General features: G+C 33.2%; 5 protein-coding genes across 6 annotated transcripts in view; all 5 read left to right on the top strand.

Moving 5' to 3' along the window:
• LOC111395804 overlaps positions 1-778 on the top strand; it is a 2799-nt gene extending 2021 nt beyond the window's left edge. Inside the window, exons 4-5 of the mRNA XM_023021960.1 lie at positions 70-268; positions 337-778. Of these exons, the coding sequence (XP_022877728.1) occupies positions 70-268; positions 337-601 (464 nt within the window). The 3' untranslated portion in view covers positions 602-778. The remainder of the gene's footprint in view (positions 1-69; positions 269-336) is intronic.
• Positions 779-5661: 4883 nt separating this feature from the next.
• LOC111395136 lies at positions 5662-7308 on the top strand. Its single transcript, XM_023021147.1, has 4 exons — positions 5662-5967; positions 6030-6459; positions 6629-6827; positions 6896-7308. The coding sequence occupies exons 1-4, from the start codon at positions 5662-5664 to the stop codon at positions 7185-7187; spliced, it is 1227 nt and encodes a 408-aa protein (XP_022876915.1). The 3' UTR covers positions 7188-7308.
• Positions 7309-13822: 6514 nt separating this feature from the next.
• On the top strand, positions 13823-16834 carry LOC111395803. 2 transcript variants are annotated; one of them, XM_023021958.1, is made up of 4 exons: positions 13823-14027; positions 14596-15424; positions 16001-16199; positions 16358-16834. In XM_023021958.1, exons 2-4 carry the CDS (start codon positions 14626-14628, stop codon positions 16644-16646), a joined length of 1287 nt encoding a protein of 428 aa, XP_022877726.1. In that variant the 5' UTR covers positions 13823-14027; positions 14596-14625; the 3' UTR covers positions 16647-16834. The 2 variants fall into 2 exon arrangements, with proteins under 2 accessions (XP_022877726.1, XP_022877727.1); XM_023021959.1 differs by having other exon boundaries at positions 14362-15424.
• Positions 16835-17322: 488 nt separating this feature from the next.
• On the top strand, positions 17323-19508 carry LOC111395802 (uncharacterized protein At4g26485-like). The gene is made up of 3 exons (XM_023021957.1): positions 17323-17632; positions 18057-18255; positions 18483-19508. Exons 1-3 carry the CDS (start codon positions 17482-17484, stop codon positions 19192-19194), a joined length of 1062 nt encoding a protein of 353 aa, XP_022877725.1. The 5' UTR covers positions 17323-17481; the 3' UTR covers positions 19195-19508.
• A 2686-nt stretch (positions 19509-22194) lies between these two features.
• Positions 22195-25008, top strand: LOC111395135 (disease resistance protein RPM1-like). Its single transcript, XM_023021146.1, has one exon. The coding sequence runs from the start codon at positions 22195-22197 to the stop codon at positions 25006-25008; it is 2814 nt and encodes a 937-aa protein (XP_022876914.1).
• Positions 25009-26263: the final 1255 nt, after the last annotated feature.

The raw sequence follows: 26263 nt of genomic DNA, 5'->3' as shown, positions 1-26263 counted from the left end.
TATATATATATATATATATATATATATATATATATCATGATTTGTGTTACATGTTGGTGGGATTTGCAGATTTTCTGGAGGAAAATTATATGCGTGCAATGTCCAACATTCATGAGCTTAGGAGTAGGAAGTGCATTGTAATGCATGGGATTGATGCTACAGAAGTTGCAAGTCATCGCTTGCTTGGAGGAATGACATTTGATCGAATAATTTTCAACTTTCCGTTTGCTGGATTTTTCAAGGACTTACCTCGCGAGGCTCAAATAAGGTCGGTCTGTTTTATAATTCTTTCGGTTAATGGCTTTCATTTAAGACATATGTTCTGTTTATCTACAGCAAGCACAGAAGACTTGTGAGTTTGTTTCTTCAGAATGCTAAAGAAATGATTGGTGAAAATGGTGAAATTCACATTTCCCACAAAACCAATGGTTTTCATAAAGAATGGCTGTTAGAAACAGTGGCTTCTTCCCACAGGCTTAGGCTCATTGAGGCTGTGGAATTCGATCTGTCTGATTATAAAGGTTACAACACCAAGTACGGATTTGGAGGTGACAATAATTTCAATTGTTACCCTAGCAAAACCTACAAGTTTGGTCTTTAAAGTGCACAAGTTCATCTGTTAAGTTAGTCACTTGCTATGGTAATGAAAAAAAAAAAATACATCGATAATGGTATGTAAATATTATTTTTATTTTGTGAGTGTACTTTAAACACTGGAACAATGTTTGAATTTGGTGTGGCCTTCTTCTAATGTCTTGAAAGTTGACCCATTTTACAAGACCAATCATGCAAAAATGTCATCATACATAATTCTTGACTTAATGCCACGTAGTATTTTATTATTGAACTGTTTTAAACACAGTTAGCTTTTTCATCAAATCATCAACTACCAGCTTGAATGTCACTGCATGAGTTTCATTTCTTCTGACAATGTGGCTAAATCCTTACAAGACCAAACCAACTTTTGGTGGATCATCTTTTTTAATGGGTAGCTTCGAAGCATTCCAAATATTTTTCCGATTGCAAATATTCGTAATATATTTTCCATGTAATATAAAATTTTATGAAGTCCACTCTGTTGATCTGTTTTTTTCTTCATTTTTTTTCTGAAACACTTTGTCCTTTAATTTGTAGAAAATGTTGAATAATTTTGTAGTCAATGGCTTGATATCCGTGGAAGTACAATTCAACCCTCTTCGCCACTAAAATATATATACTAATTGTTACCACTTTCTTCAAAATTGACTTTGCAGTAAAAATTTACAATGCAAATTGTATGTTTATGAAGGTTTCAATGGTCTACCTACGGAAGCAAACAAATCTATTAAACAAACATTTTAAATTTTTAATCCCTTTTGCAAGAAGATATATTTGCTTAATGTCTTTCTACCCGTTGATTCCAGCATGAGGAAAGTTGAAAATAACTTGATTGAACTTTGATTCTTTTAAATCGGCATGCTGATTAAGTTTTGTTTGGTTACCTCCAATCCATGTCAAATGGAAGAACCCAAATTTTCAAAATAGGCCAATTTGATGTTGCTGTTGTAACATACAAAACTTTAAACTTAAGAAGTGTTAGCATTATATTATTCTTTTAAATGAAATCATTAATACGGAAAAATGATTACCATATTATTATCATTGTTGTTTAAAAAAGTGGCTCACAAACAAGCGTCAGACCGGACCTCTGAACTACAACTATTTCGGTGAGTGAGCTTCGATATTTGGGCTTTGCCACATTGGAGAGGAGCCTTGTCCAGCTTCTCGTAAGATGCCATTCCATATGAGATGCCACATAGGCTCGTCCAGGGGGTCTTGATGGTGAGGCTTAACAATAGTCCTCCAAATCCATGTATGATTATTCATGTTATGCGTGGACTTGTTTCTTGTGTGATGTGTCTTTGTTGTGGCGAATGTTTTCTTGCAAGGTTCTTGACACAATACAATAGTCTTCCACTTCCTTTGAAGATCTCCTATTGATAGAATCCTATTAGAATGATTGATGTGATTTCTGTAACGAGTAATATGTCAAAATCTTGTCAACATAAGTTACAGGGAGGTTGCCTCCTTTAAGAGCATTAAGGGGTTATTTGAGGTCCTTTTTTTTTAAATAGTATTATAATGGAGAATCTATGGTTAAAAAAAAAAGGATTTGTGTGTAATATTATTTTATTGAAAAATGTATGATTAAAATATGGTTAAATCACTGTTCAAAAATATATTTTAATGGAAAAATGGGGCCCAAACAAGGGCTAAATCTGCCACAAGCTAGTGAGGTTAAATTGATGCCTAGAATATGATGTTTCGATTAAGGAGATGAAGCCTCGTGTGCCTCTTCATCCAATGGACACCATTTCGTATGCGACACTATAAATACCCCTCCTTGTATCATTTGAAGGGTAATGCAACATTATGCATTGAAGATTGGAGTTATTGCTTCTCTTTGCTTTGTTATTCTCTAGTTCTTGAGCTAGATATTTAACCTTAAGTTGATATGTTTTTGATTGTTCATTACCATACAATAGAGATGGCAGAAAAATCCATCTCGTCCTGCACACAAAAAATTAAAATTAATTACAAAAGAACAAAATGCAACCCTAACATAATATCAAATTTTGGATAAGAAATGATATTGGTGTTGTGAGTTTGAGCATTAATTGCTTTGGATTTTAAAATTTTGAATTTGTATTTTATTCTCTAATAATAGAATAACTTGAAAATTAAAAAAAAAAAAAAAAGGCCCTGCCTACGCCCGAAACTGACCCACTGTCATCCCTACCATACAATCCTATTTATTTATATGATGTTGAAGCCTGAATATCTTTGTCTTGCATTGTAAAGCTTCTCCCCTGCTCAAATTCGAATCGTCGTTGACTAGTAATATGTTGAAGAATGTTGGAATTAGTTGGTGTGGACACGAGTGGGCCCGATAACACTAACATTTAACTTATTCCGTTTTGCAAGAAGATATGTTTGCCTAACAACATGGGAGTGTCTTTCTCCCTGTTGAATCCAGCCTGAGGAAAGTTGAAAATAAAACGATTGAACTTTGATTCTTTAAGGCAGCATGTTGTTTAAGTTTTATTTGTTTACCTCCAGTCCATGTCAAATTAATGGAAGAATCCAATCTTTCCAGAATAGGCCAATTTAAACCCCTATTTGATGGCCTTTAAATTCAATTTCTTTTTTCATAGTCATTTTCACATACACACACATAATAAAATATTCTATATGCAAACATAAAATTTTTTTCCTACTTTTTAACCACACATTTTTCAAAAATTCACAATTTAAAGCATTGTTTTTTGAGAAATAATGGCCATGCAACCAGGGCTAATTTTGTAATTGTAACATGTCCAAAACCTTTAACTTTGAAGTGTTAGCATTAGATTATTGTTTTAAATAAAATCATTAATATGGAAAAACGATTGCTATATTATCATCATCATCATCATCATCGTATATCTTATAAACTGAAGACTTTCATTAATAACAACAATTGGAGTAGAACTTTGTACTTAAAATGATCTAAATATGAAACCTAATAAACTTTTGTGAACTCTAATTTATCAAAAAACTAACATGAAAGAAGATCTCTAATGTGAACAAAATATAATTAAAAGTTTGTTGTACATTATTTCAGAAAAAACATGTGTTTTTTTATGGATGAAGAGGATCTGCACGTGTGAAAGTCCATGACTCACACTATCGTTCATACGGCTAACCGAACTTCCAACTGAAGTCATACATGATTAATCTGTTTCGGAATTAAATGCCTATTTGATTCCCTTTAATTGGAGAGAAAATGAGTTTTAAACAGTATTTTTAGAAGAATGTGTGGTTAAAAAATAGGAAATTTTTTTGGGAGAATGTGTAGAATATTTTATTATTTGTATGTGCGGTTGCAAATGATCCTATAAAACCCATAAACTAAAAGAATGCGAACCAAACAAGTCCTAAACATCCCATAAAGGAGGTAAGCACCGTTGCAAGTCGTGAAAAAACGTCTACCCATTGTACTAAGGCTTCAGTTTACCCGTCTTCGGAACATAACTCTGATACCACCTAATGCAAGCAAGGTTTGATAATGACTCAAAAAGAGTGATCAATAATTGCAAAACCACATATTAACAATCAAAGACCAATTTGGGAATGAATCTCTTTGTCTTTAATTTAATCAATAATCAACTGGCTTCAACAATGACAATAGAAGCATATAAATACCAAAATCTTACGAAATCAATAAGAGGAAATTATCCTTATTAAATAAATTTAAAAAAAAGAACTGAAATAATTATTAAGTCGACTCAGGCCCATATGATCCCAGGCCACAGTCCTTTAAGTGCATGTTTCAGATAAATTATAAGTTCCGAAGTCAAAATCAAATATTAATTGATCCCAAGCCTTAGTTCTTAGTGAATATTTGAGATAAATTATAATGTCCTTATAATTGATCCCATCCGACTTGGTCTATGTTTGTTTAATACACTGTTTCCTTTGTCCATCATAGCTGGTGCAGTTTCATCCCAATCAACATCTTAATTGCATATAATATGAACGTCAGTTCAACATATTCTTCTACGACGGTACGTAATGAAAATATTAATTCTAAGGAAAATGTCATATGTACAGTGCCAAATAACAAACTTCAGTGCCGAAAAACAAAAGTAGCACAGCAAATTGATTTTCTCATTAGCCTGATTATAATCATTATTTAGTCAAAAGTTTGAAGTTTTTAAGAATTAGTTTGGTGGGATTAAATCAGATTTTTAGTAGATTTTGATAAAAATTGACAAAATATATACTTGAAAAGTTGTGTTTTATATAATTAAAATCAATTATTACTTTAATTTATATAAAAATCAAGATTTTAATCTCCACGTACTAAGTCTTGGTCTTCCTCCCCATCATCGGACAATAATAGATGTCTATGTTTTCCTTTCTATTCTCGGCCAGCGAAATCAAGTGTGGCTGATTTCAAGCGATGATGATCGATTTGATGTGACATGATCATCATGTGGTGACTATCATTTTGCTGTGGTCTAATTAATATGGTAGTTTTACCCTCATCATCTTCTTTACTAGTATTTAAAAAAACAGATTTGATATTTGTAGAAAACCTGAAATTATCTTGATGGAGATTGCTTCACCAGTCTGTACTGAGCTAAATTAGTGAGCCGTGACTGATTATCTCATGTTTGGAGCTGATAAGTTTGATACTTTCGAGTTATAGCTCAAGATTTAGATTTTTGAACTACATATTTCGTCGAGGTTAAAGAATTTACTTATAAAGTAATTATACTTTTACATAAAGTTATAAGTATGTATGTGTGTGTATATATATACACACCGAAATGATTTCCTATGCACCGGTGCTTAGCTTATGTTAAGCACCGGGATGATTTCCGTATTTGTTAAATGAAAATTTAATGAATGCTTATTTAGTGAGATTCCCAATTTCGACTTCACCATTCACAATTCTTGGAAACAAGAATAGGAAAAAAGTAGAGGTAAAGATTCTTGGGAACTTGCATAGTTACTTTCAAGAAGAGAAATATGATTTCTAAAAATTAATTCAGAAACTCCATTAGAAACCACATATTTCTGATCGAAATTTAGGATCTTTCACTGCACATTTAAAAATATTTGAAGATCAACAAAATGGGAATTGTGTATAGTTTCATCACATCCTTGGGCAGTAAAGGAGAAAATGAAGAAAGGTCGGAAGAACCATATTCATGTTCTTTCCTTGCATCAGTGTGTAAGATATTCAATAATCTATGGAGGAAGATCTACTGTACTATTTTATTTGCAAAACCAAGAAAACCAGACCCTATACTTCCTGTTGAAAATCGTGCTGTTTTACGAGAGATTTCTTCGCCTACTTCAGATTCATCTTTGTACTCATGCCAAAGTGCTGCCTATGTCCCCCCTTTAGATTTGGAGTGGCAGAGGATTTATTCCGACGTAGATATTGAATCGCTGTTAATGCTGATACATATTCCCCTCCTCCTGATTTGGAATTGCAGAGGGATTACTCAAACACAGAAAATGAAGCGCATGCTATTGCTGCATGGCTGCAAAATCCTTCAGTTTCTTCTGCTATCCGGACAGAGTCCGTCGAGGATGAAGACTCAAGCTATATTAAAAAGTTCCATGTGATAATTGATGCGCCTACTTTGCAATGCTCTCTTACCCACGAAAACGCACTTGACGTAGTGGATTCTGCTGTTTTTATCGAAAACGAGAAAAATCAGCTTGGCCCGAGAGACTCTGGAGAGAAAGTTGAGGAAGAAAAGGCAATAAAGTGTTTGGTGGCAGAAGGGAAATGGATAAAGCATTATAATAATAACCACAGGATACTGCTCGTAGGTGAAGGAGTCTTCTCTTTCTCTGCCAGTTTGGCTGTGGCCTTTTGTTCTGCCTCCAACATGATTGCAACTTCTCTTGATTCCGTTGGTAAGAAATTTTCATAAATTCTCTACCTCCATTTATTATTTATGGGATCCATGCCTAAGATAATTTGTTTGTCTTTCTGAATATTTAGGATACTAGATTAGTTAAACATATTATATATATATATATATATATATTCAAGATTTGTGTTACACGTTAGTGGGATTTGCAGATTTTCTGAAGAAAAATTATAAGCGTGCAATGTCCAACATCGGGAAGCTTGAGAGTAGGGAGTACATTGTCGTGCATGGGATTGACGCTACAAAAGTTGCAAGTCATCACTTGCTTGGAGGAATGACATTTGATCGGATAATTTTCAACTTTCCGTTTGCTGGTTTTTTCAATGACTTATCTCGCGAGGCTCAACTAAGGTCAATTTGTTTTATAATTCTTTCAGTTAATGACTTTTATTTAAGACATGTTTTCTGTTTATCTACAGAAAGCACAGAAGACTTGTGAGTTTGTTTCTTAAGAATGCTAAAGAAATGATTGGTGAAAATGGTGAAATTCACATTTCCCACAAAACCAATGGTTTTCATGAAGAATGGATGTTAGAATCAGTGGCTTCTTCCCACAGGCTTGGGCTCATTGAGGCTGTGGAATTCAATCGGTTTGATTATGAAGGTTACAACACCAAGTGTGGATTTGGGGGTGACAAAAATTTCCATTGTTACCCTAGCAAAACTTACAAATTTGGTCTTAAAAGGGCACAATTTCATCTGTTAAGTTAGTCACTTGATACAGTAATGGAAAAAATAAATACTTTGATAATGGTATGTAAATATTATTTCTATTTCATGAGTGTTTAAACAACGGGACAACGTTTGAATTTGGTGTGATCTGCTTCTAATGTCTTGAATGTTTACCTATTTTACAAGACATTTAGTCACTTGATACGGTAAAGGAAAAAATAAATACATTGATAATGATATGTAAATATTATTTCTATTTCGCGAGTGTACTTTAAACATTGTGACAATGTTTGAATTTGTAAGGATCTTCTTCTAATGTCTTGAAAGTTGACCCATTTTGCAAGACCAATTATGCTACAGTGCCGTAATATATATGACAATGCCACGTGACATTTCATCATTGAATTGTTTTAATTATGGTTTGTTTTTCCTTCAAATCATTTGCTGCCACCTCGAATTATTTCAGTGCATCCGTTACATTTATCTGACAAAGTGACAAAATCCTTACAAGACCAAATTAAGTTTTGTAGATCGTCTCTTTTAACGGGTAGTTTCAAAACATTCCAAATATTTTTCAATCGCAAATATTCCAAATATATTTCCACGTGCTATAAAATTTTATGAATTCCACTTTGTTCATTTTTTAAATTATTTTTTTGAGTAAATACGTTGACCCTTTTAATTTGTAGAAAATGTCAAATAATTTTGTAGTCAATGGCTTGATATCCCTGGAAGTGCCATTCAACACTTCCCCACTAAAATACATATAATAATTGTTTCCACTTTCTTAAACATTGACTTTGCAGTAAAAATTTACTTGGCAAATTGTTTGTGTACGAAGACTTCGATGGTCTATCCGAAAGAAACAAACATACGAATTAATTCTTTTTGCAAGAAGATTTGCCTAATGTCTTTCTACCCGTCGATTCCAGCATGAGGAAAGTTGAAAATAACGTGATTGAACTTTGATTCTTTTAGATCAGCATGCTGATTAAGTTTTGTTTGGTTACCTCCATTCCATTTCAAACGGTAGAACACCAACGTTTCAAAAATGGGCCAATTTGATTTTGCAATTGTAAAATATCCCAAACCTTAAACTTAAGAAGTGTTAGCATTATGCTATTGTTTTAAATAAAATCATTAATAATGAAAAATGATTGCTATATTTTTATTACTATTATTATTAAATATCATAGAACTTATAAATTAAAGAGTTTCACCAATAATAGCATTTGGGGTTGAACTTTGTACTTAAAATGATTTAAATAAGAAATGTAATAAGCTTTGGTGAAATCTAATTTATAAAAAATCTTTGTACCATGAAATGACATGTCTAAAATGATGTGATCAAAATATAACTAAAAGTTTGTTGTACATTATTTCAGAAAAACATGTGTTCGTTCTATTAAAACTAGGTTTAGATAATTTCAAAACTAGATAAACAATATTTTTAGAACGATACTAAATTCATCACTTCATTACTTATCTACGATATGTTGTGAGATTTCAGGGAACAAGTTTTGTTCACGGTTGTTGTTGGGATTGTTTGTATTTAGTTTGAATTTACTAAATTCAATTTCTTTAATCTCTTTAATATCTCAGTGCTTTTGTTTGTTTTTATGAATTTACTTGCATCCTTGACACGCGAAGACAAGACAAGAAGAACATCAATCTTGAGCCAAAGGATTCAAAAGTAGAACACACTCTCCGACAGCTAAGAAGAGAATAGAGAGAAGCACAACAAGAAGCTTTCACAATGGTACTCAATCAAGTAATCTAACCCACCAATGGCCCTAGCAATTGTTATAAATGAAGAGGATCTACGAGTGTGAAAGGTCATGACTCCAATTATCGTTCAGTTGATTAACGAATTTGCTGAAGCTCATTATCATGACCGCCTTTGTCTCCTCAAACACCACGACCTCCTTCATAAACCATCTTTGGAATATATGTAACACGCCAAACTTTTTTTTACTATTTTTCATATGGGTCTAAACTTAATATGGGTCAATTAGCAAATGAAATAATTTATGTTTAGATTCGTCGTCACCCTAAAAGTTCAAAGGTTGAAGATTTATTTTGCTCACTTGTACTTAGAATTTATCGTAAACTATTTGGATCGAATATTTAAGTGTTTTTAGATGTTGACGAAATATATAAAATATTATATTCATTTTGTAGCTCATATTAAATTATATAATTTGGACTCAAGAAAAAGTAATTTTGAGTCAGTACTGTCCGAATTATTCCAATAAAAAGAAAAGGGCTAACCTTTAATATTTTATTAACATATCTAATTTCTAATAAAAAGCGGAATGAAGGTCTACTATTCATGCAATATTAATTGAATCCAATTTTATTATGCATGATGTCATTTTTTATTTTTCATTTTGTTTATGTAAAAAAAAAGTTCTTCCACACATCATCCCACTAGCATTAAAAAAATAATTATGTCAAACAAATATTTTTCTACACATCATGCCACTGGTATTAAAATAATAATAATAATTTTAGTAAATATAAACTGCCATGAAAAAAAAAACTCTTCGTCCATGAGCTTTAAAAAAATAAAAAAAATAAACTCTCTGCACAGTGCGGAAAGACGGCGAACCTTCTGTGGAGTAAAAAGAAAGAAAAAACTCTCCACACAGTGCGGAGAGATGACAAATCATGTGCGAAGAGTTGGCAAACTCTCCATACGGTGTGAAGTAAAAAAAAATAAAATCTCTTCGCACAGTGCGGACAAATGGCAAACACCATGTCGAAATTCTCCGCACAGTGCGGAGAGATGGCATTCTGTACGGACACTGTTCTCACAAAGTGTAAACTCTCCATACAGTACGAAGTAAAAAAGGCCAAAAAAAACTTCGTACAATGCGGAGAGTTGGTAAAGTCTCTGTACAGTGTGAAGTTTAAAAAAAATCTCTCCACACAGTGACTGTCACATGTATTGCACGAATTTTGTATTTATCGTATTTTTATTAGTATATGAATTTTAGTTTTTTGGAAAGTTTTTGAAACAATATCTAAAAATATTTCCATGATATAAGAAAGTAATTGCAAATTATTTTTACGATTGCATAATAGTATTGTGTCATCTAGAAAAAATATACTTATATATTTCATACTTGAATAAGAAATATACGAGATTATATAAATTATTTTGCGTGTATTCTTTGATAGTGTTGATATAATTGAGTTGAATGTGAAGATTATATTTCTAAATTTTGTGTAATTCAATATTGAAAAATTGAAGATTGAGCATCATATTCATATATATTTATATTTTATGCTTCATATATATATTTAATATTTATTTTATGCTTATATTAAAAAAATAAAAATTTGAAATTTTTTTTGAAATTCGATTTGGTAAGTGAATGTACGGTGTTCTGCATTCTCAGTATTTGTAAGTACAAAAATCGGTATATAAAATTATAGTAAGCTACAAATATGGTAGACAACATATACAGTAAGTTGCAAATACGGTAGGCAGCATATACGGTAAATTGTTTGCAAATACGGTATGCTGCAAATACGCTAAGTTGTAAATACGGTAAGGTACAAATACAGTAAGTTATTTTCAAATACGGTAGACAGCATATACGGTAAGCTGCATATATGGATTTATAATTTGTTATAAATGTATAAAATTTATTTAATATTGAATTTCTTAAGTATTAAATGTTGTAATTCAATATTGTTTCCTTTTTTATAATTGTATTTTCGAGAATTAAAAAAAATGGTTATGAAATTGCTAATTTTTAAATGTGTTTTTTTGTTGAAGATAAAAATAATTTTTTTATGTTACTTGTTAAAGAAAAAAATTATTGTAACTTTATTAGCGTAATATGAAGATTTATTATGCATTTTTTTTTTTGCATTTTGTGAAGAATTTTGTTTATGGTGATTGACAAATATTCTTTCACACATGCATCAAGCCAATAACATTAAAAAAAATAAAAATATTTTAATATATATAAACTCCATGAGACAAAAAATCTCCTCATATGAGTAAAAAAAAAAAAAAGACTCTGCAATGTGCGTAGAGATGACAAACTATCTCTCCACACAGTGTGAAGAGCAAAACAAAAACTCTCAGGATTTTATCTGCAAGTTCCAATAGGTTTTTTCTCAAACAATTTTTGAACAATGCATTGAACACTTTAATTCCTGCCTTACAACCCGAAATTATAATTTCATTGAAAATTGTATCCGCTTCTAATCTCCAAGAGTTGTTATCGAGCAAGTGTAAAATATTGAATTTGGGTGGTACCCTAGAGCCTTCGTTTGTGAAAGTAATGTCATGGTACTATCAATATCCCCTTCTTTGCACAACTCACATATTGTTTTATTGTATGAATCACGAGAAAGCTCATTTCCAATACCATAAATATGATTTGCATGCTTAGAAATTGAGCTGTGACTGGAATTTAAAGAAGACATAATTGATTTTGAGCCATGTTTTTCGACTCTGTTTCGTTGTATATACAAAAAATTTACAATCTTGAAATTTAACTTGTAATTAAGGAATTTGAAAACAACTTTCCGCACTGTACGGAGAGTTTTTTCTCTCTGTACTGTGCGGAGAGTTGATTTGTCATCTCTCCGCACTGTGCAGAGAGTTTTTTTTTTTACTCCACACTGTGCGAAGAGTTTGCCAACTCTCCATACATGATTTAACTCTTTCCGCACTGTGCGAAGATTTTTTTTTCCTCTCCACACTTTCTTTTACTTCGCACATGGTTCAACTCTCTACGTATTGTGCGAAGAGTTTTGACATGGTGTAGACCAACACTCCGCACTGTGTGAAGAGATTAACTCTCTCTGTACAGTGCGGAGAGTTTTTTTTTTTTTTTTTTTTTCTTGCATTGTTCGAAAAGTTTGCCAACTCTCCGTACATGATTCAACTCTCTCCACACCTTTTTTTATTTTTGTATAATAATAAAAGAAAAAAAAAGGACGAAAACTTTCAGGTAGGAATATGAGAAGATAGTAGACAAAATTACCATTAACTTTGATAATAATAATCAACTTAATTAATTCTTAATTATCGTGGAATGCATTGGTTTTGAATTATGTCACCAACCTTTTTAAATTTCTTGAAGGTTGTGCTAGTGATTTATATAGGGTGTGAGGTCAAAGTATTTTGTGTCAGAAATTTTATAAGTTCATTTTTATTTTAACACACACACTCTATTTACTTCCATATTGTCATTTCAAACCACTTTTTCAGAATTTTGGGTGTCATTTGAGGTAAGAATATATCGTGCAAAGTGGTACATTCGTATTCCTTGATATTTGTATAATTTTTGACATAAAATCCTTCGGGTCGAACTTTATGTTAAATCCTTCTAAATGGATTGTTGGGTCAAAGATGTTAAATCCTAAGAGATGGACCATTTGTTCAAATATGTTAAATTCTACGGGATGTAGGGATTCCTAAGAAATTCCCTGAGTTCTAAATCTAATAAATGTCGGTATGTTATATCAATTTTATATTTATATCATGTGAATAATAATGTATATGTATTCTTACCGAGTATTTTCAAAATACTTACTCTTGCAATATCTTTCAGATGAGAACGGGTCGTTTGGACACTTGGAAGATTGATCGAGTGATGATTATGAGATCACCAAGTAAACTTTTTAGAAAAGATAAATGTCAAACTTTTATTTGAAGAACATTTTCATATTGAATATTATGAACATTTTTCAATGGTTATTTTTATGCATTTACAACACTTAATGAAAGTGATATTTCCGTTTAAATTAGATAAAGAAGGTGTTAGTAACACGTCGAGCCTATTTTTATAAAAGAATAAAATAATGAAGATAAAAAAGATTTCGGGACGTTACAATATAGTCTAATACCACCTAATGCATGCAATGCATGATAATTACTAAACAAGAATGATCGACAAATTGCAAAACCACAGATTAACAATGAAATACCAATTTGAGAATAAATCTCTTTGTTTGTACTTTAATCAATTAATCAGCGTCTTCAACAATGACAATATAAGAATATAAATATTAAAATCTCATGAAATCAATGAGACGAAATTATCCTTATAAGTATCTTAACAAAAATGAACTGGAATAGTTATTATAAGTTGAGTTGCCCATATGATCTATGCCATAGTGCTTAGTGCACGTTTGAGATAAATTATAAGTTCCATATAACTTGAAGTCAAAATCAAATATGAAATTTCCTCTTATTCTAATCCAATTATAATCTCTACCAAACAAGCATATGCCATGGAATCAACCAGGAGCCTGTCTCCTCGAGCGTTCACGCCATCCGATTTCGTCTATCCTTGTTTAATACACCGTTTCTTTTGTCCATCAAAGCTGGTGCAGTTTCATCCCAATCAACTCCTTAATTGCATATAATATGTACGGTCAGTTCAATATATTCTTCTAAGGTACGGAATGAAAATATTAATACTACATACCGTGCCAAATAACAAAAGTAGCAACAACAAATTGCTTTTCTCTTTAGCCAAATTATAATCACTATCTAGTCAAAAGTAGCAAGTTTCTCAAAGTATCTTCATCACTAAGTATAAGTTTGATGTGATTAAAATTGGATTTTTAGATTTTGATAAAAGTTGATGAAATATATGGTTAGAAAGTCGTGAACTCTATTAAATATGTAATTAAAACTTCAATTTATATAAAAATCAAAATTTTGATCTCCACAAACCATGTCTTGATCTTCCTCCTCATCATCCTGACAGTAATCGCAGTTTATGCTTTCCTTTCTATTTTCGGCCAGTGAAATCAAGTAAGGCTGATTTCAGGAGATGATGATCGATTTGATGCAACAAGATCATCATCTGGTGACTATCATTTTGCTGTGATCCAATTAATATGGTAATTAAGTTCTACCCTCATCTTCTTCCTTACTAGTATCTAAAAAACAGATTTGACATTCGTAGAAAACCTTATATTATCTTGATGGAGGTTGCTTCAACAGTCTGTAATGAGCTAAATTAGAGAGCAGTGACTGATTATCTCACGTAAAAGTGCATTTTGATAAATTATGTTTGGGTTTGATGAATTTGATACTTTACTAGCTCAAGATTTTGAATTTTTAGTTATATATTTCGCAGAGCTTAAAGAATTTACTTACAAAGTTATAAGTAATTAATATACTTTTGCACAAACAAGAAAATTTTACGATAATTTTTTTTTTTCTGGTCGACAGGCTAATTGATGAATGCTTATCGAGTGAGATTCCCAATTTCGACTTCGCCATTCACAATTCTTGGAAACAAAAATAGGAAAAAGCGGAAGTAAAAATTCTTGGGAACTTGCATAAGTGGCTTTCCAAAACAGATTATGATTTCTAAAAATTAATCCAGAAACTCCATTAGAAACTACATATTTATCTTTTCGTTATTTATTTATTTTTATCGAAATTTAGGATCTTTCACTGCAGCTCAAGTGAAATTATTTGACGATCAACAAAATGGGAATTGTGTATAGTTTCATCAAATCCTTGGGCAGTAAAGGAGAAAATGAAGAAAGGAAGGAAGAACCACATTCATGTTCTTTCTGTGCATCAGTGTGTAAGATTTTCAAGAATCTATGGAGGAAGATCTACTGTACTATTTTACTTGCAAAACCAAGAAAACCAGGCCCCATACTTCCTGTTGAAAATCATGTAGTTTTACAAGAGATTTCTTCGCCTAGTTCAGATTCATCTTTGGACTCGGGCCAAAGTGCTGCCTATGTCCCCCCTTCAGATTTGGAATGGCAGAGGATTTATTCCGACGTAGATATTGAATCGCATGTTAATGCTGATACATATTCCCCTCCTTCAGATTTGGAATTGCAGAGGGAATACTCAAACACAGAAAATGAAGCGTATGCCAGTGCTGCATGGCTGCAAAATCCGCCAGTTTCTTCTGCAATCCGGACAGAGTCCGTCGAGGACGAAGACTCAAACTACACTAAAGGGCTGGATGTGTTAATTGATGTACCTACCTTTAATTGCTCTCTTGCCCTTAAAAACGCATTTGACATTGTGGATTCTGCTGTTTTCATTGAAAAGGACCAAAATCAGCTAGGCCCGGATGACTCTGGGGAGAAAGTTGAGGAAGAAAAGGAGATAGAATGTTTGGTGGCAGAAGGGAAATGGATAAAACATTATAATAGTAACCACAGGATACTGCTTGTGGGTGAAAGAGACTTCTCTTTCTCTGCTAGTTTGGCTGTGGCTTTTGGTTCTGCTCCCAACATCATTGCAACTTCTCTCGATTCTGAAGGTATGATATTTTAAAAAATTCTCTCCGAGGTGCATTTACAAAAATTCAGTTTCAGCTGGTAAATTCAATTATATATGATCTGGTTATGTTGATAGTAAGATGTGCTAGATTTTTATGTCAATTGGTGTAACATTTTGAGGATCTTAATAATAATTTGAGGAAATTTATGAAGAAAGCATAATCTCAGATATATTCTTGAAAATGTTATACAAATTACAAACCACATCTTGCAGTAGATTGCCATGCTTAACGTCAATGCCAGTTCCTATTTTAATTCATATTGAGGCCTTCCAATAGAATATCAAAGTTCAACCCCTAGGACAAAGAGAGATGAAAATAAATGAAATCGTACTCCTCAAAAAGAAACTAATGCTTGAATAAAATTTTTCTTACAACCTTGTCTCTCCAAAAGATTAGTTGGATCACCTTCTACTGTTCAGAAGATGTTTTGCTTTTTGTAACAAAAGTATAATTACCTAGACGATATGAAATTTGTATGTCGTGTTTGACAATGACTTAGATTGGTATCCCAGTGTGTATATTTAACGTTTAAGGTTTCGCGTGTTAAATTTCCAGATTTTCTGAAAGCAAATTATACGCATGCAATGTCCAACATCGAGAAGCTAAGGAATAGGGAGAGCAAGGTCATGCATGGGATTGATGCTACTAATATTTCAAATCATCACTTGCTCGGAGAAATGAAATTTGATCGAATAATTTTCAACTTTCCATATGCTGGTTTTTTTAAGCATTTATCCCGCGAGGCTCAACTATGGTGAGTTATCATTAATTTGTTATTTCACCGAGAATTTTATCCCTCGTCCTTGATTCAACTTCTTGTAATTCTTTTGGTTAATGACATCATTTTTCGACTTTATTGTAATAACATGTATAAATCTTCAATTAAATGACGTTATTTTTCTTCCTATGCAGTAAGCACAAAACACTTGTGAGTCTTTTTCTCAAGAATGCTAAGGAGTTGATCAGTGAAAATGGTGAAATTCATATAACCCACAAGACCAATAATTTCCATGTTGAATGGAAGTTAGAATCCATGGCTTCTTCCTATGGACTTGGACTGATCGAGGCTGCGAAATTTAGTCACTTTGATTATCCAGGTTATCGCACCAAATGTGGCTTTGGTCGTAACGATAATTTTTTATGTTACCCAAGCAAAACGTACAAGTTTGGGCTTAGAAGAGGCTCAAGTTCAGCGTGTTAATTAATTTACTTGATAATGTAGGCAAATAGATTTCGTGTATCTTTAAGGAATGGGACATAGTCCAATTTTGGTGATGTCTGAGTGTCGTTAAAATATGAAAAAGTAATGTAGTGTATATAGTTTTTATTTGTTAGTTATTTGTAATTTCATATGTACGTCTGTTGTTAAACTACTTTGTTTTCTCTTCATTCGAAGAAAGCATAGAAGTCGAAAATGGTGAGTTAGTTCTTGAAGAATGCTAAAGATATGATGAACAAAAATGGTGAAATATCCACATTTCCGACGAGATCAATGATTTCCATATCAATAACAGATTCTCCACCAATGTGTTATTGACCATTATGCCTTGAAATTTTTGAGGTACAATGTTTTTTCATAAAAATGCAGCGTAGTAAGTTCTGGTTTTATGGAATAGGTATATATAACGCTTGCCAACAATTAAATTTAGCTACAAAATTTTATCGGTCTCATAATTTTTTAATTACATATTTCATCGACTTTTATCAAAATATACTAAAAATTTGATTTTAATATTTATGGAAGAAGGGCATATTTTATATATTTATTCAAATTTGGAATTATTATTTATATTGAAGGTCCAACTGTCCAAGTCATTTTTTCCTTAGTAAGAACCGAAAAATCGTTACGACAAAATCACCCAATGTCCAAACCACACGCCCCATCAAACCCATTACTCGAGAATGGCGATGCAATCCACGCCATTCTTTTGAAACGTCCTTTCAAATAATTGCATAAGGTGAACACCTGTTTAATTCTCTCTTCATCAAGAATAGATCCATGTCTTCATTGGATACTAGTAAACCAGAAAGAAAGTATGGAAACTGAGGAAGAAAAATGGATCAAACACTATTCATCGCTTCATCAAATACTGTTAGTGGGGGAAGGAGACTTTTCGTTTTCTTTGTCTTTGGCTCTCGGTTTTGGCACTGCATCCAACATTACTGCTTCTTCCCTCGACTCCTATGGTTTGCCCTTACTCCCCTTTCTTTTTCTTGAGAAACGGCGTCATTAGATTGGTTTACTCTCTACTTCTTTCTCTCTGTAGTTCTATGTTCTGCCGAGGGACTGAGGGAATCTGTGAATGGATTCACATGTTTACCTGATGTTTTTGTGCTTTCATTGATTGTTCTTAATTTTATTTTATTTTTGCTTGTTTATAATATATTCTGTGGTCCATATGGTTCAAAGAATTTATTGGAACCCACAACTGCTCTTGAATGTAAAATGCTTCTTACTTCTGTGGTTTTTTGTTTCCTCGAGGTTAATGCTTTTTCACTTGTTTGTATGTCCTTTAGCTAACTTTAATCTATTTCTTGTGCTTTGATCACTGTTACCTTTCAATTTTTTGTGGGCTATCTAATGTCCGAGTAATTCCTTTTGTTCAAACAGGTGAGTTAATCATAAAGTACAAGAATGCAAACGCAAATCTGTTTGCTTTGAAATTTAATGGGGCTTCCATTTTACATGAAGTGGATGTAAAGAAAATGAAGCTTCATCCAGGTCTTGAAAAACGGAAATTCGACCGAATTATTTATAACTTTCCTCACGCAGGTTTCCATGGGAAAGAACACAAGCCCAAAGTTATCAAGTAAGTCTATGTATCTCTCAATGAAGAAAATAAGCTGAAGTTCACAGTTTGTGCTATCTATAGTTTAACCATTCCTAGTTGGGTTGCTCTATTAGTTTCCTTCTCATTATGACATAGTTCAAAATCACTGTGACTGCACAAGTGATCATCACTTTCTCTGCTGCAATTCTTTTAGTATTTTTCTTGTACAGGTTAGAGGATTATGCTTTCGTAAATCTTATTTGCAGGTTGCACACGAATCTTGTCTGTGAATTTTTTAGGAATGCTCGTGACATGTTGCAAGAAAATGGCGAAATACATGTTAGCCACAAGACGACGTATCCGTTCAACAAGTGGAAAATTGAGGATCTTGCATCAAATTATGCTTTAGAGTTGATTGAATGTGCTGATTTCAAAATTGAGGACTACCCAGGTTACACCAATAAAAAGGGAGCAGGTTCCAAGTGTGACGAGCCATTTCCATTGGGTAAGTGCAGTACCTTCAAGTTCATGCTCTGCACTGCTGGGGCTACAAAATTGGCGAGGGTACGGAAGAGGAAGTTAGACTTAGTAACTGTAAAATATCAAGAGATCCCAATCCAGATTGAACATCAGCCAGCAGCATTATTTGATAGAGGACTTCCATCTTGTCCGTTTACATTTACAAATGACATGCCTTTGCACAATGGACTAACACGGCACTCGTCCATTAGAAATGAATGCAGGAGAATATTCGGTGGTTATCTTAATCATGTAGAGCAAACGTTTGGAAGGATTGGTTATGATGTTCGTGGTTCTCTTAATGATGCTCTGAGGCTCGGTTTTGAAAGATACACCTGTGAAGTCCGTGGACGACCCTTGAGCGGTTATATTGATATTTTGGAAGAGCTACGCCACCTGAGCGTTTTGAGATCAGAATGGTTGAGACAGATGCTAGCAATTCTTGATATGCAGAGGTGAAGAAGCTGCTGTGTATACAATTCACTGGCTTTTTTGTCAATATTAACACTTTACAAGAAGGATGCTTCCCATTTTAGAAAATGGTTGTGACTAATCGGGTCTTGGACTCTTGTTGATTTTTGGCTTCTGTATTTTTGTTAATATTTCTCGATTGTGAAGCGTTACTGTAACTATGAAATTTTTAATTTTACTTGCTATTTTGGCTGTTGCTTCGTCCTTTGCAAAGATGCTATATGTACTAAATCACTAATCGGGTCGTGGACTCTTGTTGATTTTTGGCTTTTGTATTTTTGTTAATATTTCTCGATTGTGAAGCGTTTCTGTAACTATGAAATTTTTAATTTTACTTGCTATTTTGGCTGCTGCTTCGTCCTTTGCAAAGATGCTATATGTATCAAATCATTTACCAAATGAATGATCGAATTGACAAGTGTTGCGTCCTTATTGGATTGGACAGGCGCCCCTCCAAGAGGGGGGAGTCACTTGTCAATTCGGTCAAAAATTAGATAAGATATTTGGTACAAATAAATTAATTCTTAGCCAAAATAGTACTTTAAGGTCCATGCCCTTTGTTCTTCTTAGCCGAAATAGTACTTTAAGATCCATGCCTATTGTTCTTCTTAGCATCCATTATTTAGGCACAAATTTTTTTGATTCTTAAAAAGTAACACTATGAATTTCTATTTGATCAATTTATCAATATACAGCTGATAAAAAGAATAATTTTATTATTATTATTATTATTATTATTATTATTTTTGTTGATTATGATTTTGTGTGATAAAATATCATATTTGTTGTACTTTTGAGATTGAAAATTATCTTTTGAGATTCAAAAGTATTTTGTTTTTTATGGGACTTTTCAGTCTCCTGTCTTTATTATTATTATTTTTTTTTTTGTAGGACCAGTTCTTTGGTTATTTTGATTGACTCATTTTTCTAAATACAATAGTTGATAAGTATTTCGTGGAAATTACATGATCGAATTCAACATTTTTATGGACGTAAAATCGGTGGACTTGAACATTTCTCTCGTTTCTGTCATATAATTTTTGGTCCAAACCAAAAGATATTTGTTATTTTGCTTTGGAAATATTCTCCCAGTTACAAATTATTCTAGTTGATTATCTTAAACGTAATTCTTATAGACAAAATAATTAATTCACGTTTTCTTTCTTATACATTATTTTTTTGATTAAATAAAAATATAATAATTAAAAAAGTAATTTATAAGCAAAAGTAACTTTATAACTAAAAAAATTTCTTATAAGACAAAAATTTATTTCATGTAAAAAATTGTTTATAAAGTAAAAAAAAAAATACTACTAGTAAGATAAAAATTCACCTTTATAAAAGTTGTAAGATCATTCATTTGCGTAAAAAAATTATCTATAAATATAAAATTAACTTATAACTGAAAATTTACTTATAAGTAAAAAATTACTTATAAATTATATGTAAAAAATTCACTTTTAAATTAAAAATTAACTTATATATAAAAATTTAATTATAGGTAAAATATCACTTATGAGTAAAAACATACAAAAAAGTATACATTGAAAAATTTCATTAAGTGACACATTTACTTCATATTTTTTTACATATACATACATTTTTTTTATTTATGAACATATATGTAGCCTTTAATTTTTTAATTTCTAATTTTTATTTTTACAAACTGTTGGATAAAATTATTACGAGTTGGACTGTTTTGAAAATCGTTATTAAAAAAAAATAAAAATTATATTTTGATTTCAATGTATACATTTGGGGTCAAAGTTTGTTCAATTCCAACTAAATCCTTTAACTCAACTTTCTGTGAAACTGCCCAATAGAGACAATAATTTGTGATCTTCGTTGTAAAGGAGGATTTTGTCAGGCTTACAGATTGGACTCATCTCAATGTTTGGTATTGAACTCATGTCAAATGCCATATTTTATAATTTTAATTTAGCAAAACCTCTATAAAAATAATAATGTTGAGATCAAGAAAAATTATCATTTTAGAAAGATTATTAATTTATCGATAAATGAAGAATTTATTAATTTATAAATTATCTTATATTTGTATAACTTGTATTATATTTTACCATAATACATATAGGAAAAAAAAATATGAATGTGGTGAAATTTTAAATTTTTATCTGTGAGCACACAAAAAGACTTTAGATGCGTATTTTTGAAAGAGGCGAATTAACAAAAAAATGTTGAAAATTAAAAGTTTGTTAATTTGTATAATTATGAACTTTTATAAATTTAAGCAATTATTATTTTATATATTCATTTGGCCTTAAAGGATCTAAAAGAAATTATTATCTTGTGCATTTAACAGGGTTATTAATTTAATACACTGACTCAAGTTGGGATCTAAGAATTTTATTGTTTAAACAAGATCATCAATTTATCGAACATTCACTTATTGAGGTTTTCCTATATTTAGAGTTGAACAAATTTGTATGCCAAAAAAAGAAAATTGTAATGATTTATTTCTTGTTAACCTTGAACTGCAAACTTATTTGGTTTCATTTTATTTATCAGCGTTTGGAGGGAAAAATAAAAAATTAAAAAAATCATAGTTTGCAAGGATCTATGACAAAGTCTTTATACGACCGTTCTACTGAAATATTTCTCCTTATGTACTTTGTATTGGAATCTCGACATAGTCAATATGTTTACTTTTCCTCGTTCAACTCATTAGGAATCTTCGTGTGTCTCTCGATTTCCACAAAGCGAGTTGTAAATGTTGTATGGCGACGGAAAGACCTAAACACGGTGTATGATAATGACATCGATCACCTCAAGCATATGTTGCTGTATAAATAAAAATGATATCCCATTGGAGAGATCGTTGCCATAAAATAAATTATTGAACACAGTTCCTTTTCGTTTTTTAGCGCAAGAGTTTCGGTAATTTCTCGTGCTTTTTTCTCTCGTCTGTCTCAATTCCACGGTGGTGCACAAAGGATCCTCCGCTCTGACGTCAAAGAAGAAGCAACAATCATGGCAGAAACTGCTATTTCTTCAGCATTTGTTTCACTTCAGATGGCGCTCCCGGCCATCAGCCTACACCTTAATCGCAAGAAAGGTGATCGTGATGAAGGTGATATGAAGAATAAAATTGAGAATATCATACGTTTGTTGAGGAGGATGAAGGCCTTCATAGAGGATAATGACGACCTTATCGAGCACGGCAGTAGGTTGCGCAAAGATCAAGTCGAACAAGTTCGAGACATTGCTTATGAGATGGAGGATGTTCTTGAGGATGTTTCCCTGCACAGCATGTATGAATTTCGCAGCAATAAAATCATTCGGAAATCTTTCAAGGTGAGCCATAATATCAAGCATGGCTATCCTCTTCGAGAGATCTCCGACAAGATCACAAGCATCAACAAAATTATCGAACTTATGGGCTCACAAATGAGAATCTTCGATCCCGCTGGATACCCCCCTTCAAGAGATACAAGGAGTTCTGGCACAAGCACTGCTCGAGTTCAATTGAGTCCTCTTCTCCTTGACGATGAACTGGTTGGGTATAAAAAACCCAAGGAAGAATTTATTCGTCAATTGATAGATGATCGCATCATTCCAACACCTTCGGGGGGAGAAAAGGGACTAGTCAGAATAGCTGTGGTCGGCCCTGGTGGCTCTGGGAAGTCGACATTCGTAAAGAATGTGTTCTGGAAAAGAAACATTTTTGGACAATTTGATTGCCATGCTTGGGTTCATGTGTCTCGGCACTTTGATGTCAAGGAACTCTTAAGCGGTATGCTAGATCAATTTCGTACATCTAGAAAGGAACCATATCACCGTGAAGCTGGAGATATTCTGACTAATCTAAGAAATTACCTGATGGAAAAGAGTTACGTTGTTGTTCTAGATGATATTTGGAGAGTAGAACACTACGAGTGCATTATGAATGCTCTGCCAGATGATGTCTTTGGTAGCAGAATAATTGTTACCACCAGGGCTCATGACGTGGCGTCTTCGTTTGCATCCTCAAACCGATTTATACATAACCTGAATGGTCTGGAATGGCTAGATGCTTGGACACTCTTCTGTAAAAAGGCCTTCCACGATAGCAATGGGGAATGTCCTTCAGAGTTGAAGGATTGTTCTAACAAAATTGTGAAAAGATGTGAAGGACTACCCCTTGCTATTTCGGCAGTAGGTGCTGTGCTATCACAGAAACCCAAGTATCCAGATGTGTGGGAGAAATTTCACGCCGGCCTTGGATATGAAATTGGAAGTAGTTCCTATCTGTCAGGTATTGGGAGTGTGCTGTTGTCTGGCTACAAGGATCTCTCAAGTGATCTTAAGAGTTGTTTCTTGTACTTCAGCATTTTCCCGGAAGATTACTCTGTTGATTGTGGGAGGCTCGTACGCTTGTGGGTAGCGGAAAGATTTGTGATGGAAACAGATGGGAAAACAGCTGAAGAGGTAGCCGAGGACTATCTTAACCAACTGATTATGAGGAATTTGGTTCATGTTTCCGGAAGGAATTTTGATGGTCGACCAAAAAACTGTCGAGTTCTCAACCTTTTGCGTGAATTTATTGTTCAGAAATGCAAGGACGAGAATTTTGTATCAGTTTTCTCAAAGCAAAACAGTCCAAACCAGAAAGTACGTCGCCTATCTGTTCAGAGTGCTTCCACTTGTTCGTCAAGGAACATTCAGATGGATTTCCCTGGTGTTCGTTCCATGTTCCTCTTCAGCAACGACAATAGTTCTCTCACTGCTATTGAAAACAAATTTCAGGATTTCAGATTGCTAAGAATCTCGGACTTGCAAGGTTCAACTCTGAAAGAATTTCCAAAAAAATTTGTTCATCTCGGCCTCCTAAAGTATCTTAGTTTCAGGGATACTGAAATAGAGGTGATTCCCAAGTCCATAAAGAAGCTTTATTACCTTGAAACATTGGATCTTAAGCGGACTAATGTGATCCAGCTTCCAAAAAAAATCCGTGTCCTGAAGAATCTCCGGCATCTCTTCGCTAGCAAAAAAACTGTGAAGAATTTTACAGATTTTGACTCTATACGAGGAGTTAAGGTGTTTGAAGGGATTAAAAACTTAACTAATCTACAGGCATTGTCTCTTGTGAAGGTTTGCAAAAGTGGTAGGATCATACGGGAGTTACAAAATTTGAGCCAACTCAGGAAGCTGGGACTTACTGGGATCCCGGAAGAATTTAGCAGAGACTTGTGCGAATCTATTGAAAAGATGAAGAATCTTAATAGTTTGGATCTAAGTACAACCACTAAGAAAGAGTATCTTCAACTGGGTGAATTGGTCAATCCTCCTAAATTTCTTCAGCGGCTATACTTGAAAGGACGCCTCGAAGAATTCCCGAGATGGATCTCCTCTCTTGATAATCTGTTCAAAATTGTTCTGAAGTGGTCCAAGTTGTACTACAGTCCACTGAATTCTCTTCTAGACCTGCGTAACCTCATGGAGCTTCAACTGGTCGATTGTTATGTTGGCAAGGAGTTAGTATTTGAAGATTCGAGCTTCCAAAAACTAAAGAAATTGGTTATTGAAGAACTTCCAGAGCTAGACAAAATAGTGTTTGAAACGAATGCTTTGCCTGAACTTCAACAAATATCACTCCGTAGATGTCAGAATCTGAAAATGCCTCCATTGGGCATCAGCAAACTTGCCAATGTTGAAGAGCTGACAGTGTATGATATGAACCAGGAATTTATGGCTGCAATTAGAAAGGGTGGTGAAGGCCGTGTTATGATCGAACATATTCCCGTGATTCATTCTTTCACCCATATTGGCTCATTTGAGAATCTTTCTTATTTTCCTGGAGTATGAAAACCATGCAATGTGTTCTGCAATCAATTTTCTCGTTTGATCTATGTATCATGTACTTGTAATGACTCTCTTTTATCAATATTGACCTTTTTCAGCAAATTTGAGTTTTTGGGATCTTGTTATAGAAATTCAGCTACTTTTCGTTAATGCTTACTAGTTTTGAAGATAATGCCTTGCCATTTATTTTCTTCTTATTTAAATACCAAGCCCCCCACTATACAATTTCTTCCATGTAAGTCCCTTGCCTTTGATTTTGTCAACTTAAGCCTTCAACTTTCGATAATCCCAAGTTGGTCCCTCATCGAGTCATCATTCGTAGTTTCAATATGGGTTTAGTCCATCAGCTCATGTTTCCATACACTTTTAGTCCTTCGACTTCTATTTTCTGCAAATTTGATCCTCTAAAGTGTTGAGAATGTTCAAGTTGGTAGCCAAACTTCTCCAAAAATAGAATTTGGTACCCAAAACTTGTGAATTCATCCAACTACACTTTCAAAGCTTCCAATCAAGTTCCCAACATCCTGATAGCTCCTCTATTCCATCCTTAAGCTCCAATTTAGCTTCAAATTCATTTTGCTCAATTTATCTTCAAATTGGGTATTAGAGAGAAGAAATTTCTCGAATTTAAATTAGACATCGATCTGAGAACTAGAAAAGCTTGTAAAATGCCATTATCAATAATTACCCGTACTTCTATATGAGATTATTAGATAGGATGAATTGTATTGGCATATCTTAAACTTAATTTTACAAAAATATGAAGCTGACAAGTAGGTGAAGAAGAGATAATAGAAGGAATTAAGATATACATTTCGGTGCGATGCCAAATTGATAATTCAAAGGCACAATCACTTGACTTCCAAATTTGGGTACATGCACCCACAACTTCTATATTAAAAGTCGTCCTTATTTGCCTCTCAGGGCACATTCCAATTGGCAAAGATGAGGGCGTTTCAAGGCTGGTAGATCAGAGGTCGTGAGTTCGATTCTTGAAAGGCTCTTAGAAGACAGATATTCTCCTGGAAGGCAAGGTGCAAAAATGGGAAACGACTTGCTTGGCACTTTGACAGATCAGTTGGGGGACTCTTGAGCACTGATCAGTTTGGAGCACAACCTGCTGTTTAACCTGTCTGTAGCTTGAGGGGCCAAGGTGTAGACTCCAAGGTTTAGTCACTGTAAGGTGGATACCTGGATATATAAAAAAAAAAAAAAAAAAAAAAAAAAAAAAAAAGCCCCCTTTTTTTCCCAATTTTTT

The sequence above is a fragment of the Olea europaea genome, chromosome 6 (assembly GCF_002742605.1).
Source record: "Olea europaea var. sylvestris chromosome 6, O_europaea_v1, whole genome shotgun sequence".
Taxonomy (NCBI): domain Eukaryota; kingdom Viridiplantae; phylum Streptophyta; class Magnoliopsida; order Lamiales; family Oleaceae; genus Olea; species Olea europaea.
Note: the sequence above shows the minus strand (reverse complement) of the source record. Positions and strands in the feature narration are given on the sequence as shown.